Source organism: Diorhabda carinulata, chromosome X (genome assembly GCF_026250575.1).
Source record: "Diorhabda carinulata isolate Delta chromosome X, icDioCari1.1, whole genome shotgun sequence".
Taxonomy (NCBI): domain Eukaryota; kingdom Metazoa; phylum Arthropoda; class Insecta; order Coleoptera; family Chrysomelidae; genus Diorhabda; species Diorhabda carinulata.
The window spans coordinates 25,343,236-25,359,942 of NC_079472.1; the positions used below are offsets into that span (position 1 = coordinate 25,343,236).

Genomic DNA, 16,707 nt, shown 5'->3' on the forward strand with positions numbered 1-16,707 from the left:
TGGAGCACACACCTTATCTTCCTCTTGCTGTGGTTAAAAAACATATGAAAGCTCTATTCTCACGAACGCGCTTCTCTTCAGATATTCTGGAGACAACATTTTGGCGATGTTGGCTCAACTGTTACCTCCCACCAATAATTTCTCATCTTTCGTGAAGGCAGATAAACGCCATTTATTTTATGTTGATATTGTAATAAACTGCTGTTAAGACGCTATCGTAAATTGTAGTTTTAATTCACAAATAAAATGGTTGATAAAATTGAAATGAGTTTAGACGATATTATTAAAACAAATCGGCATCAAAGAGGACGAGGCGGCAGAAGAGGTGGACGAGGTCGCGGAGGAGGCAGTGGCGGACAACGCCGTGGTGGAAATTTTAGAAATTCTACTCGTTCCAGTGGTGGAAATATACAAAGAGGTCGCGGACGTGGTGGAATATCACGAAATTACACGCGGGTAATTACATATTCTACTTTATTTTATTAATCTTTTTTTATGTTTGAAGCTCGGGCTGGAATGTTATGGGAGTCTTCATAAAAATACAGCCGAAGCTATAGATGCTGACTTGTTTCTTTAGGGAGATGTTAACAGTGCATGGAAGCATGATCTATTTGAGGGCTATGGTCCTAGAAAAGTTGCAGCAGCTCGAGCAACTGTACAAGCGACAATGGGACCTACAAAACTCATGGTTTCTAATCTAGATTTTGGAGTTTCTGATTCTGACATACAAGAACTATTTGCTGAATTCGGACCACTAAAAAGTGCTGCAGTACATTATGATAGGTCTGGCCGATCTTTGGGAACAGCCGATGTTATATTTGAAAGAAGAAGTGATGCAATCAAAGCAATGAAACAGTACAATGGCGTACCTCTAGATGGGAGAGCAATGAATATACAACTTACAACATCAGAAATTCCTAGTCCTATGAGACGAAGTGGAGGGAATGACAGGAAGTTCCAAAATAGGAGTCCTAGGGGAAATAAATCTCGAGTTCCCAGAGGTAAGTTCAGTTTTTGAAAAAATTCAAAAAAAATGGTTTGTAAATAGTATACCACGTGATGTCTTCATTTGTAATAAAGAGTGTCAGAATTCATTGTTACTCTCAGTTACATCAATCAAATATTAGTTGTCATTTTGTTGATAATCTTGGTTTCCGATACTATCATTTAATTAGTTTCCAAAGGTTTATTGTATTCATCAAATTAATGGTGATGTTTTCACATTTATTGTTTGGAAACTGATCAGGTTAATAGGGCCACAATTATATAATAGAATCCTTTTTACTCTGGTAGAATAGTGGATAAATGTGATTAGCTGATGTGTTGTTTCATTTGTCTATGGTTTTTTTAACATTAAAAATTATTTATTTCCCTTATATAGTTGTCTACTTTTAATTCCCATGAGTAGCATAAGTTACAGACTACCGAAGTTTGTGGTTTACCTTTTTTGCATTTTAGCATAAAAATAGCTTATTGGTATTAAACTTTAATGAAAAATCTGTGTGAATGGATAAATGATTGTTAACTTCTCTAATAATTATTAAACATCTAGAATCTATTATATAATATCTTTCATTCTAAATTAAGGTACAAAAAAAATAATCAAAATCAAAAGTACTTACAAGTCATGGTTTAAATTTGAAATTTCCACAAAAAACTAATTACAATTTTCAGAAGCTATATGACCTAAATCTAGTTCTGGGTTAGGATATGTAATAAGCTGATGGATGATCGCCTGAATCCAGGTTATAGTCTGAAAAATCCTAATGTTTACAAAACAAAATATTTACAATATTAATGATTAGAGATTACCATACTTAATAATGACATGAAGAAGTAGCTCATGTATTTAGTAATAATTACTTAAAAAACAGGTCCCCATTAACCCATTGCACATTTACTCAATTCAGGTGACAATGAATGGATCAAAATGTTATTAAGTCTTTGTTTCCTGATTCTCTGTAGAAGTTGAGAACTTGAAGTTGTATCCACATTTCCAGACGTTATTTTCTTGGTTAGCCCCATAAATTTTTCTTAGTATCTTTTCCTCAAAGGTCGATAGTAACTTATCCACTTTTGTTAGGGTCCAGGTTTTAGAGTCATAGCTTAAAACTAGTACAATTAACATCTTATAGATTTTGATTTTTGTACTTCTTGAGAGAGTCACCTGACTATTTTGATAGTCCAAAATAATGATTAGCAATAGTCCTATTACTTTACTTTTGTGTTAGATATTATTAAATTATTATTGCAATTGACATACCTTTTTTAAAACAACTATAATAATTGTTTATGTACAAATTCATTTCAGGAGCTCGAGGTGGTCGCAATCAAAGGAATTCAAGAAAACAACCCACAGCTGAAGAGTTGGATGCAGAGTTAGATGCTTATACAAAAGAAATGAAGTAACATTCACTAATTCTTTGAGTTATATCATTAGAATCAGGGGTGACTCCTTTTATAAGTTTTGTGTGAAACTTTATTTTTTTTAGGACTTTCTTCATTATACCATCTGTAAAATAACACCTTTATTTTATACTGAATGTTTCTTTTAAATTTAAAATTTGACAGAGGGTAATTAATTATGTATAACTTGTTAATTGTAAATTTTATTATTAGGATACATGTAAGTTAATTTAGAAAATAGTTTGTAATAAATAAATTAAAACAGTTTGTTGCTATTTTATTTCTTGAGCAATTCAGTTTTTGAAGGCTAATTTGAACAATAAAATATTGTGTGAAGTAGTTCATAGGAATGTTTAAGAGCTAATAATTGTTATTCGGTTGGTTTTTAGTTTTCGCTCAAAAAAATAAAGAAAAGTGAAACTATGAGTTAATAAAACAGAAAAAGATCAATTATTGAAACATTTTTTATTTTGAACCAACATACTTTTCCCACTATTATCATTTCTTCTACTGTTCCTGAAATCCAATTTTTTCCTAGACTTCCTTTTTGTTTAATTCCTGCAAATTTTCAAAAATAAGCTTGAATTTTTACAACTATCTATGTCTAATATGACTAGAATAGATGGTAATATATAAAAAATGATCATTAAAACTAAAAACGCTTATAAATAAATACACAAAATTAGGTTTGTCCTCTAAATCCTTGTCAAAATGTGCATATCACCCTGTATAATTCAGAATATTCAATAAATTTATATTTTTTTTAATAGTTTGTAAATAATCAGAAAAAATAGGATCAAGATATATCCAGTGGCGGATTTGACGCCTCTACTGACTCCTGAAATTCGATCCGTTAGTTTACAATTATTTAAATTACATGTTATGTCAATAAAATTTCTACTTGATAATTCAGTGATCAAGGTTTCCTTTAAGATCCTTGATTAAGTTATTTTAAGCATAATTTATGAAGCGTTTGGAAATTATTCAAATAACTATAGATGTTCAAGTATTTAGTATACTGTATATAATATTATATTTCAATATTTATTAAATTACTTTTATATATGTGAAAATTTCAAAATTTTCCATGCGAACAACGTTTCGACTACTTTCAGTTTTTAAATTAAAATTATTAATTATTTGATTTGTTACATTAACTTAATATAACAAAAATTTTAGATTGTGTTACAGCAATGGTTATAAAGTCATAGATATATGATTGGCTAGTTTTAATAGAACTACTGTGATTGGTGAGCTCATTGTGAAAACTATATTGATGAACGTTGCTTTATACAAATTTCCATTGTGTGTTCCGAACTTTCGTTCTATGGTTTGTTTTATAGTGTAAACGTTACTTTCATACTTCATTTGAGTTCGGCCATCTTTAGTAAAAATTAGCAAAGAAAATTATATTATAATTAAATAAAATTGAATTGGTGCTCAATGTTTAATAGTTGTTGATAACTGAACATTACTTTTTAAACTAGTGTATTATAATGGGTCGTAAGAAGAAGAAGTTGTCAAAACCTTGGTGCTGGTATCCTTTTAAACATGATTTTCTTAACCCTCCTGTAACTACGCTTGTTTCTTCGTACTAAATATATCACGCAATAGTTGTATTTATAGATTTTTTTCCTTAACCAAATTTAGGTATTGCAATCGAGAATTTGAGGATGAGAAAATCCTTATACAACATCAAAAGGCCAAGCATTTCAAATGTCACATATGCCACAAAAAATTATATACAGGACCCGGGCTTTCAATACATTGTATGCAGGTCCATAAGGAAACGATAGATAAGGTTCCTAATTCATTGCCAAATCGTTCTAATGTTGATATTGAAATATATGGGATGGAAGGTAAATCTTATTTTTAGCATTCTAAAAATAATACAGGGCAGTCATACCTGCCAGTTATTAACTCCTTGCTCTCTTGAAACTGTATTCCAATAATTTTAAAATGTATTTTGTTTATTTACCAGGAATACCTGCAGCAGATTTACGGGAACATGAAAGACAAAAACAAGGAAGTAGGCCACCAAATGATTCAGGCTCTGATGATGATGAACCAGCGGTTAAAAGACCTAAACCAGAGGGGCTTTTAGGTAGTGCTCCAGGAGTTATGCAAGGAGTGCCTAATATGATGCCCGGAATGATGCCACCTCCAGGAATGCCACCAGGTATGCCTATGGGTCCAATGATGCAAATGGGACCTATGGGACACCATTTCATGCCACATCCAGGGTAAGTAGTTAGCAGTAAGTACAATTTATGATTTTATTTCAATTGAGTTGCACATTTATTTATAAGAAACGTTACACAATTTTCATGTTCTATTTTTTGAATATTTTTTTTTAGATTTGAAAACACCTTTTTATCAATAATAGAATACATTCTAAAATGCTTAGTATTATATGATAATTGGTAAAATACGAGATAATTGAATTTGGATGAAACAAATAAAATTATTTGTGATTTCAGTCAATGTAATTTTATGGTTGTTCAAATTTATTTGTATTCATATATAAATTTATTCATGTGTGGCTGGGTTTATACAATTTTAAGAAATAATTATTGAAATGCGTATTTAAAAAGACTATAACCTAAGTTGAATATTATCTCATTAATCTAATAACTTGAATGTAAAAATATTTGAGAATAAATTTCAAATTTTTTGAGACAATTTCAAGAAATAATGTTTTAACAGACTATGAATAGTAAAGGAAAAAATTTACATACTATGCATGCATCCAAACAAATTTGTCTAAAAGTTTTCATACAATCAATCATTTAAGTAAGAGCACCAGTGGCAGACACTTTAGGGATGTAGTGAGGATACTTTTTTAAAAGAACAATTGCAAATAAAAAACATGGAGAATATCTTCCATTTTTATTGCGGGGCTATTATGTAGATAATTGACAGAACTAGAAGCTCTTGAAGATTTTTATTTCTTTCCATATGCACTTATTTATTTAAAAGTGCAAATGCTCCTATATTAGACATGGCTTGACCAAAGCCAGACTTTGCCAAGTACCAATGGCTATTGGCTAATATTGCTAAACTAATAACAAAATTTAAATAAATAAAATTTTGGAAAATAAAATAGTATAAATCTAATTATTTAAATAAAACATACACAGTATCTTACAAATTCAGATTTTATATAGGTAGTTGAATAAAAATTATTTTTCATAAATTTTTAGTTAAATTTTGGCTAATACACTGGGATAAATTTGGATGGCGACACTTGAAACCATTTACATCTGATCTTGTTTTTGCATCAAGATTGATTTTCTTCAACTCGGCTGCTAGTTTCCTAGCATATGATAATATATTAAATTTAAATATGAGAAACTTTCTCTTGTCATTATTTTAAACAAATCAACATTTTTTTCTTGTTCTGGAGGAAACATTGGGAAAGGTCCAATTTTTTTCCACTCAGGATATTTTCCATGAAGTTTTTCCCAAAGAGTGGTTCTTAGTACATTAAACTATTTTGTAGCAGTTGCTATAGGTATACCATTTCCGCAGACAGACAGAGCTGAATACATCTGCTCTGGCATAACATTCCTTCAATTGATACGAATAAAAAATATGTTCACCCAAAGTCGACACACCCGTCTTTATAAAAAAAAAACAAAATAACTTTAATTTCAAGCTCTACAGTTTAATGGTTATTACCCCAAAGTCACAGAAAACTAAAAATATCAAATATATACTCTCAACTTGAAATTTAAGACTCTGTATTTAACAGTACTTACTGTAGTGTACTGAATTCATAGAGAAATCACGATTTACCTGACATCAACCCAAACATGTCTTGTTAACTCCACTAAATAGCAGAAAGTCAGTTGTTTACCGCAGTAAATATATAATTTACCTATTAACAGATAGATGGAGATAATTATAGTTTTCTCAATATTGAGGATCAAACTAGAAAGTTATAGATATAGGATATAGGTACATTGTCTGTCACTGGTGCTCTTACCTTAGTGCTTTTGTCAATATTGTTTGATTTGAGAATAAGGTGAACTGCACATACAATCAGCAAAGTAAGTATATCCCATAAACAAAATGTCACATCAGCAAATTGTAGCCATACTATGATATTTCAAAGGAGCTACAAATTGAAATTTCTAGAATAGTAGGTGGTATTCATACTGAGCACAATGTTAACTACCCCCATATAAACACAGTTACACTGTCTAATTCATGTTTTGATAACATAGTTATTGTATTCAGAAACCAAAGTAAATTGTTTATTTTTGATCCCCAATAACTTGATTTTTTGAAATATGTGTCTAAACAGTGTAATTTTGATGGTTGGTGTAGTGACAGTTATCAGTGCATTCAGTAATTACATAGACTCAAAAATGTATATTGATAACACTAGTGGTTTCTGTATGAAAAAGTTTATGCACTATAAATAAATTATGGCATCTTATTTTTAGAGTGAATATATAGAAAATATTATTTCAGATTAGAAAAATACAGAATGTTTGCACTACTTTAGAAGCTGTTGAGTCATCTAGATTGTGTTTCTTGAGATTATATAAAAAGTATTTGAAATCGTGTCGTTTAATTATAAATGTTTATGATAATGATTTTGCAGCAATGAGATCAATTGTATTTCTTTGTTCCATTGTCAATAAAAATATTGTAGCTCATATTCAATTATTAATCCGATGGTTGCGCAAAATACCCTAACTAATTGGTTAATCATGTCTATATGGATCATAACAAAGATACAAATGAAGATTTCGATATATTATGTGAGATTATCCATTCGTTTGTATGAATTTAATGGTATATTTCCATTGACTCATTGCCTTGAGAATAAATTATTGACTTAAAAAAATCTACAGTAACTGTAAAATGCCAAATATATAAAATTCTTGCACTCACATTTAAAAAGATATGTGGAGCATCACAATATAAACAAACGTAATTGATTATATTGATAGAATCTGCTCAGTCAGACTTGATATAGGATATTTTTGGAATACAATTGGTTTATGTCCAATTTATATATTACCATTTCCAAATTTAAGTGATCTCAAATATTTAGGGCTTATTATAATGATTTGTATATTTTGGAAAACTGACCTATTATTCATATCAAATAGTGTAACTTATTTTGACATTTAACTTTGTCATTTAATTAAAATTGAACTGATTATCTGATTATTGAAATTGATTACTTAATTGTAATAAGTAACTTTGGGAATATTACCATTTTATAATAAAAATTGTGCGTGAATGTAACAGAAGTAAGTTGAAATTGTTTAAATAAAAATAACCTATTGTATAAGTCATATAAAACATTAACACTACAAACTTAATTATAATCTACCAATGTAAGTTCAGAAAGTCGTTATAAATTATAATAAACTTGACTGTCCCATTGTATTTTTCTCTACTTTAGTAGTGTTTGATTTCAATTGCCATATGTTTGGTTATATATTGTAATGCTTAAAAATGTATACTAAATATGAAAAAATGATTAAGGTTGCTTCAAATTGGGAACTATTCCTGAGGAGAATATCAAATGGATGAAGTTTTGTGAAACGAATCTATGACTGATATTTATTTACGTCGTGCTCACCAGATTTATTTTCAAATAATTTTTTTTGTTTGATGTTATTTTAAAAAAAATATTTAACAATAGAGGCTTTGAAGTAGATATAAATTTCACGTATTAAGGGAAAGAATAATACAATCTTGCCATAGAATTTTCTTATTACAATAACATTTTGTTTAATATAGTGTTTCCTCTTTACTTTCATTAAAAAAACTATGGTAATATATCAATGAGTGAAATGGGAATGCAGTGAAACAGTCAAGTTTTTTGTAATATATCGTGGAAATTCTTTTGATATTTGCACTTGTAGATTGAAATTAAGTTGCTCAAACATTTTTCTCTTGTATCCTTGATCCTCAAAATATTGTCAAATACTGCATAACTGCTTAACTCCTATTAAAATAATATATAATCTAAAGTTATGAGCATAAGTTTGTTTACATTCAAGTGACCTTTTCATTTATTTTTAATTTCCCTTTATTTTTAGACAAATATTTGCAGTTAAGTAACTTTTGCTTTATCATTTTCTAACAAATTATAGATGTAATATATAATTATGTTATATTTTTTTGATTGTAGCATGCAAATGATGCCTGCTGCACACATGCAACAAATGATGCAGAACCAAGCAGGTCCACCAAAACCCCTATTTCCTAGTGCTATACCTACCTCGTCACCTGGTGGTCCTGGAACACCAGTAGTTGGAGCCGATTTTAAGCCAATATCATCAGGTACACAAATTAATAATATATTTTATATTTGCAAGGAACATACTAAATTTATTTATGTTGTTCCGCATGTTATAAGTTAAGTTTCAATTTTACTTATTTATTTAATTACTTGCATTAACCACGAGGGTTATTAGCAGTGATTACAGTGTAGAATTAAAACCTGCTATAGTTGAGGCTTTTCTTTGAAGAATAATGGACAATTAACAATTTAGTGTGGAACAGACCAATTCAGTCTTGAACTGATAATGGCAATGTGTACACATGTTGTGGAACTGGTTCCTACTGGAGTCAATATTGACATAATAATTGTAAGCCTGTTTATTTTTATTTAATTTCCTCTGATTATTAAATTTATTTCTTCCATTAATCTTTTTTTGTCCATTGAAAATTGTAAAATTGGGATAAAATTTATTTGTGAAATGATTTCCATAATTTTCCATGGTGCTGACATTGATGTTTCTTGCATTTACAGTTATGGTGAATCCTTGCAGTATAGGACGTCTTTTTAATGTTTGAAAAACATGTAATTTGTCTATTTCAAATCAAATTATAACAATATACTGTCAAACTGTTTTTTTTTTAGGATTTTTTTTAAATTAGGATTTAATTGCATATGATAATACTTGTGAAATTGTGAAAATAATAATCATGGCTTACTTATTATAGCTGCTACAATAAGTGCGCCACCAACGACAAATACTCCAGGAGGTAGTAGTAGTTCCGATAGTAGTAAGGTGTCGACTATAACGACGTCTAGTGCCACTAGTAAAATAATACATCCTACTGAAGATACATCACTAGAAGAAATTAGAGCCAGAAGTTCAAAATATGCCAAAAACATTCCATCAAAAACAGATGAGGGACCTTCTAGTTCCAGTAATGCTGCTTCAGAGGTGATTAATTTAATAAATTCACTCTATAGCATGTTTATATAAATATCACGTTACTCAATAAGTCGTGTGACTAACTAAGAAAAACATATTTTTTTTTATTCATCAATGTAATCTTCTTCACGAGCAATACAATCATTCCAACGCTTCTCCGATGTCATGTTTGTAGATGGATTTGTCTTTTGTATCAAAATAGGCAATTACTTCTTCATTTAAGCTAAATTTCTTACAGGCGAACACTTTTTTGAGATTAGCGAATAGCCAGTAGTCACCAGAGGCCAGAACTGGACTATATGGTAGATGAGGAAGCAATTCAAAGTGTAATTCCTTCAATTTAGCAATCGACTTTTGGATTGGTGCATTATATGAGGCCGTTTTTCCTTGATTTCTGCATTCAAACGATCCAACAACTGTACGTAATATTTGCTATTGATTGTCTCTCTCTTTTCGATATAATTGATCAACAATATTCCATGCGCATCCCAATATACTGAAACCATAACCTTGCCAGCTGACTATTGTGTCTTTGAACGCTTCGGACGTGGTTCACCAGCTGCAGTCCACTCAGATGATGATCGTTTTGATTACGGAGTGGAGAGATGGATCCATGTTCATCCATTGTCACATATCGATGCAAAAAATTTTATTTATTATGTGTAAACATGGCCTCACATCATCAACACGTTGTTGTTTTTGATCGACTATAAGTAAACGCGGCACACATTTTGAAAAAAGCTTTCTCATGGTCAAATGTTCATGCATGATTATAAACACACTGCCTTATGATATTTTTACGGCCTCATTTCATCGATATCTGTATGACCACATTTTAATTTAGCAAACCAAAAGCAAATGGTTCTTTTTAATGGAGCAGAGTTAGGATAACATTTTTGAAGCAATTGCTGACCTTGTGCAGTATTTTTTTCATCAAGAAGCAATGATAAATTAACACATGAAGTTATTATGAATCCTTTGTTTTGAAAATAATAAAAGTAGCTTCAATTAAATGGCTGTCACTTTTTTTGGACTAATTAAAATGTAATTAAATTTTACACATAGCCTTTTGAAAGTTAATACTTCATAAACGTCATATGAATTTGACAATGGTAGCGCTATCTGTGTATCAGTCACACGACTTATTGAGTAATGTTATATACCTACATTTCAACTACTACAATATACTTAAAAAATAAAATATATATCGTTTCAAAGAAATTCATTGTGTTGAGCTATATGGTGTAAGTATTTTCATAATTATAACATTAATGGCTTTGTCAGATTAATATTTGAACAAAAATCAATCACCATTGGTTTTCAGTTGGCAATAGCAGTATCGGCAGCTCAACAAGCGGCAGCTCAACAAAAACACGTAGAAGCTATGAATCATCATGCAGCAATGATGCAGAGGTTCCCAGTTAGAGTCACAGGTCCACCCATCGGTATGACAATGGGAGGACCTATAATGGCACCTATGAGGCCACAAATGATACCTGGGCCTCCAACGCTTCTAGGAGGGCCCCTTATGAGACCACCACCTTTATCTATGCCCCCAGGTAGGTAAACGGATAATCTTAAGGCATTACATTGAAGATATATGAAGATTCATTTATAAATAAAAGACTTGCATCAAGTTTGGAGTGTAGGCCATACATATATTTTTTAATCTATGCAGGTAGACTTCATATAATTACTGAAAAATATTTTAAATACCCAATATTCATTTTTTAGATTTTGTATATTCCACATTTTCTGATATCTTATATTTTTTTCTGTCCATTTTCCAAGTAGTAAAGGAATAAAAAAGTACAAGGACTTTTTATTTTTCTTTTGTTGTGCCCAAGCCTTGGATTTGTCTTAATTTATATGACGTTAATATGTTAGAATTTTTTCCCTTTTGGTATTTATAGTTTTAATCATGCTCCCCTAACAGTAATTTTTTATTATTCAATTAATTTTAACCTGTTTGGTCTACAACAAAGTTTTCATAGTTTCAATCTTACTTAATTGTGATAATTATGTGTTTAACTAAGATACTACCTGCATGGAATTACAAAGTGAACTACAGTTGAATGCTTGCATTTTTAAAAAAGATTACCGAGAAAATATTAAAAGAAAGTGTATTATGAAATAACTGTGAAATTATTTTTATAATATAATCAACATAGTTCTCTGTTTCCTTTAATTATGAGGTTTTTGAACTTGTATATTATTTATGTACTTTTATATTTCTAATTTTGTATCTACATTTAATTTTAATTGGAAATATATATAATTGGACTGCCATTGTGACCTAAAATATAACTAGGCGCGAGTAGGATATTAAATCGAACATTTACAGTTAGGATTATAGTAGTTGAAAAATGTTAGGACAGTGGTTAACCTGAATAGGCTGTGTATTATGTAATTGATATTTTTGTTTATTAATGATAAAATTTATTTGAGATGATTTTTATAAGAACATGTCTAAAATCAATAGATTTCTCAAAAAAAAAGAAAAAATTTTTTAATAAATTGTTATAGAGTTTGCAATTTTGGAATATTTTAATGTCTGGTTCAAGGAACACCTAGTTCATTTAAAACATGAACTGACAGATAAATCGGGTATTTTAAGTATGCTGTCAATAAAAATAATTTGAGAGAAAAAGGATCTATTCGCATCGGTCCCATTTATAGTTTATTAGAGAGTAATTTAATGTGAATTTTTTTTATGCTAGAACTCTTTTCTGCAAGGGAAGTTGCAATGACGAGTGAAATCTAGTATATAATGTAGGACAAATTCTGTAACTTTAAGACAGTGGTAATTGTGAATGTTAATGTAGTGGTAGTAAACAGTGAGTATCTAACAGTCCCAGGAATGCCAACTTCAGGTTAATTTTAATAAAGAGATTCGGATAAGCCACATAAATCGATTGCCAAAAGAGTATTAGACACGTTTTTATATAAATCATGTTTGTTAATAAACAAATAATTATCAACTTGAAGAATAACACCAGCCCATATTGTTTATAAAACGAAATTGGTTGAGTTTTAGTGACATCAACTAGTGATTGAGTTAGATTTTGAAAATAAATGTATAATTACAATATAACTTAATAAATTCTCACTACTGTAATTGTATATTTCATATAATACCAAATATTAACGAGATTTCAGACCTACCATATTAATATGTGAGAACATACATTCTGCCATTATTTTTCACCTATTACAGCATTTATTTAATAAGAATAAGTTTTTAGTAGTGTTGGTCAGTAAAATATATTTACTTTGATTATGTAAGTTTTACTTGGGTAGCATCTTTATCTTCTATATTTTCTTGTTCTTTTCGAGTGTCGAGTTGTATCTATTAAATATTAATTTTCCTTATGTATGGTGTTTTCATACTAGTTTTGGTTTTATTTGCCATTATATTTTTTATCGCGACATAGATATTTCATTTGGTGAATAGTATTGAGTTAAAAGAATCACAACGGGTTTCATTTTCCCCCTTTTTTTTTGTTAATGCTTTTGTTCCAATTTCTCTATACTATGTTTTACATACAGTAACTTCATTTAATGCTACTAAAAGTTCAACTACCAACAAGACTCGATAAATCTTGTATGTAAGTTGTACAGGTTTCAATGATTGCTACCACATTTGATTTTACTACTAGAGATGCTCATTTCGAGTGAGGTTTCCATTATGTAATATCAAATTTCAGCTTTTATTTTGGACCTTTAATGCATAATCGCCAGGAACAGGCTTTGAAGGGGTATATTGTTCTTTTGAATCACTACTAACCATCTCTTTATAAGAATTTAGTCTTTTTTTTTCAATTGCACTTTATGTTATTATATAAATAACAAATTTTTACAGCTATACGTTAATCACTGGTTACACCAACTAGTAGGCATAAAAACGGTAACCCTTATCGTTAAAATTTTCTCCAGTTATAGCTACAAATCGTTTTAGTAAATATCACACATATAAATTTGAAAGATATAAATAGTAGTATAACTAGTAGATGGAATTGAGAAAATTGTGAATTTGTAGATCTACAATTGTGTGCAACTTAAATAAACAAATTAAAAATACTACCCTTCCACCCCAAACAAAAACCTATTATTAGTAGTTGGGATCCCCAATTTTAATTGGCTTTAATAAAGCTTCTGATTTACATATTATCCAACTTTATAGCTATATAATGAGACTTTTGTATCTATTGCTAGATGAGTATTGCTTTCAATTTCTTATAGTGATACTAAACTCATATTTCTTAAAAGTGTCTAATTCATATCATTAATTAGAAATGTGTGTTTTTTTTATATTGTCGCCTACATTTTTTTGTAATGTGGTTAGGGAGATTATTTGGTTGGTGAGCTTAGTTGAGAGCTATTTTAGCTGTATGTGAGTAAATTCACTCTGGACAAATATGCAACTTTTAAAGAAAATTTTAACTTTTGACTTCTGCTCATTCTTTAATGTGTAAAATAAGTAGAACTTCTAATGTGTTACAATATTACTGTTTATTCATTTAATTTTTAAAATTCTATTTTTTAAGAAAAAATTTCTTTATAGTGAAGTTAAGAGGATTTTATTTTTGTCCTTAAAATTAATAACAAGAATATTATATTTGTTATCATATGTTTAGTTTCCTTATTTTTTTGTTTATATTTACAGATGTAGGAATGGTTGTGAACAATATAGACTCAAGAATAATTTCAACTTACCAAATTTTGCATAGTATCTAACACTTAACTAACCAGTATTTAACTAACTCTAACAAAAAGATCAATTTTGTTGTGTATCAAATTTTTAGATACAACAAATGTTTCATCATTTGGTAAATATTTAGAAGTGGGGCTCCACCCCAAACTTACTCCAAAAAGTTTTTTGCTGCACTTCAGATCTTTTAAGGGGGTAAAATAAGTTATGTTAAGGTAGGGGAAACATTTTTTTAAAAGGATGATCGAAAAAAATCATTTTTCATTTTTAACGTAGTTTTAGTTTTAATAAAAAGTTATTTCATTTCCTATTATGAATTATCAACACTTACCTTATTTAAAATGAAAATTACGACTCGCTGTAGCCAATACTTGTAAGCGATCAGTGTGGTTAGCATAATGGCGTCTAAACCGAAATTCCGCTATGTAACCATCCATGTGATAATCACGGTGGCCATATTTTGGCCTATTATCACGTGGATCATGCCACACTCGCTCCCCGTTTTGAGTGTATGCACTGGAATCAGAATTCACGAAATTACAAGTATGATTAACTGTCAAGTGCTCGAAACCTATAATATTAAATAAAAGAAATACATACATTTTTTACGATAAGCTTTCAACGTTTGATATAATGAACGGATGAATGTTTAGACAAAATTTCGTGAGAGAAGAATTATAATCTACACTGGGGGCTGTGCCATCAGATCCCACATGGGGTTAGTCTCTTTGGAGTCCACCCTCCTTTCTTTTTCTATAGTGACAAATCAACGAAAAATTCTCAGCGGAGCTACCAGTTCTAAATTAGACACAATAGAAGAAGTGACATTTAACATGCATAAGGTAATGAGTGTTCTCACGGAAAATATGTGTCTCCCCCACCTTTAAAGTACTTTTGAAGCACCAAAAAATATCTCTATATGCACGAAAAATGTTTTGGAGTAAGTTTGAGATGGATCCTCACTTTTAAATATTCACCCAAAATTCCCTTCATTTAGTTCAATATATTGGTTTACTATCTTATAAAGTATTTTCTTTTCTACATAGTTTCAGAAAGAGTTAGGGAAATCATTTAAATGTTAAAAATAATCTCTACTTTTCAGTACAGGGTATTTAATCAGTTCAAAAGTGGTATGTACTGGATTTATTCCAACTAATTAATTCATATACCATATAATCACTTTTTCTTTGACAGAATGGTGTCGGTAAGGTATTTTAACAATGTAATTTAATTCCTTGCCCTTCTGTTTAAAATAAATATATTATTTTAATTTGCATAGATCCATTTCCAATGATCTAGTACCTTTAATCTTATAGCCTCATTGGGCTGGTAACGTAAACATCACTTAATAGATTAATTTTTTAATATCTCTATTACTTTCTCTATAATTTTATCAAGTAACTTCATAAGTAGTGAATGTCTTCTTTTGGATTTTCTTGTTTTGCCATTGTGGTTTGATCATCAACAAAGGAGAAACTATATATCAAAAATCGTATGCAAATTTGTTTCTTTGTTTCTTCTTGAGAAAAAATTACATTCTCACATTCCTAAGTGTACGAAACTAATAAATGAACAATTTTTTTTATTTTGGTTAGCATTAAGTGGTAACATGGATTTTGAAGATTATTTTGGGATTTTTTTTTCAAAAAAACTATATCAGGTGGCAAAATCTGATTAGATGACTTTATTATACATGTTTTGAGGCAATTGAATTAATTTTTATAGAGCTTACAAAAACAAAATGGCTATAAGTATAAGAGGAACTACCACCTACTTTTCGTCGTAGCTACTCATTGGAAACATGAAAATCAAGTTTTTTCTTAATGTTTGAACTAAAAGCAAGAGAATTTTAACAAAATGTTGGAAGGTCAGCAAAATAATTTTTTTTTTCGTTAAAAAAATCAATTTTAAATCAATCTGTTAAAAATTGGGCAAATAATTGTGGTGGTAGTGTTAAAAAAAGTGATTTCTAGAAAAACACGTTTAAAATTTGAAAACGGGATGACAGGCGTGATGCAACGGTCAAACTGACACTGCACTAATACACTAACACAAAGACAGTTCATAATTTCACTAGTGCCACCCATAGGTAGCCGTGTGTAGTATTTACTAGTAGAAATAGTCGCTGAGACGGGTAAACATTTCGGAGCGATACCTATCGTCTGATTCTCATAACTTAGAATTTTTTTTTTCGAAAAATCATTTTAAGTACTCCCTACCATTTTAGCCAAAAAAAAATATTGACTTTTCGAAATTTTTACAGTGGTGTTACCCCTTAATGTATTAACTTTTTGATGTTATATTTTAATACTACTTCAATTTAGTGAGTTATTTTTTTTGTGCTTTATTAATATTAGTCAAAAATGTAATAAAAATAATCATATTAACAAAGTT

The 16,707-nt window shown here is 29.7% G+C and overlaps 2 protein-coding genes across 4 annotated transcripts in view; both read left to right on the forward strand.

Annotated features, from left to right (window-relative positions):
• The first annotated feature begins 137 nt into the window (after nucleotides 1-137).
• LOC130901251 (THO complex subunit 4) lies at nucleotides 138-2,865 on the forward strand. Its single transcript, XM_057812470.1, has 3 exons — nucleotides 138-456; nucleotides 578-1,001; nucleotides 2,312-2,865. Exons 1-3 carry the CDS (start codon nucleotides 247-249, stop codon nucleotides 2,407-2,409), a joined length of 732 nt encoding a protein of 243 aa, XP_057668453.1. The 5' UTR covers nucleotides 138-246; the 3' UTR covers nucleotides 2,410-2,865.
• Nucleotides 2,866-3,745: 880 nt separating this feature from the next.
• LOC130902535 (BUB3-interacting and GLEBS motif-containing protein ZNF207) overlaps nucleotides 3,746-16,707 on the forward strand; it is a 30,701-nt gene continuing 17,739 nt past the window's right edge. For 2 of the 3 annotated variants that reach the window (XR_009060412.1, XM_057814756.1), the window contains exons 1-6: nucleotides 3,780-3,943; nucleotides 4,057-4,265; nucleotides 4,388-4,649; nucleotides 8,567-8,718; nucleotides 9,385-9,611; nucleotides 10,927-11,161. Coding sequence is in view for 2 of the 3 variants with exons in the window: in XM_057814756.1 (XP_057670739.1) it covers nucleotides 3,903-3,943; nucleotides 4,057-4,265; nucleotides 4,388-4,649; nucleotides 8,567-8,718; nucleotides 9,385-9,611; nucleotides 10,927-11,161 (1,126 nt within the window). In the remaining variant the exon portion in view is untranslated. Of the gene's footprint in view, nucleotides 3,944-4,056; nucleotides 4,266-4,387; nucleotides 4,650-8,566; nucleotides 8,719-9,384; nucleotides 9,612-10,926; nucleotides 11,162-16,707 lie in introns of all 3 variants that reach the window. The other variant, XM_057814755.1, reaches the window with a different exon arrangement.

Coding starts and splice junctions, on each gene's coding strand:
- LOC130901251 (XM_057812470.1), top strand. CDS start 247: ATGGTTGATAAAATTGAAATGAGTTTAGACGATATTATTAAAACAAAT. Junction 457..577: donor TATCACGAAATTACACGCGG/GTAATTACATAT, acceptor TTGTTTCTTTAG/GGAGATGTTAACAGTGCATG. Junction 1,002..2,311: donor TAAATCTCGAGTTCCCAGAG/GTAAGTTCAGTT, acceptor AATTCATTTCAG/GAGCTCGAGGTGGTCGCAAT.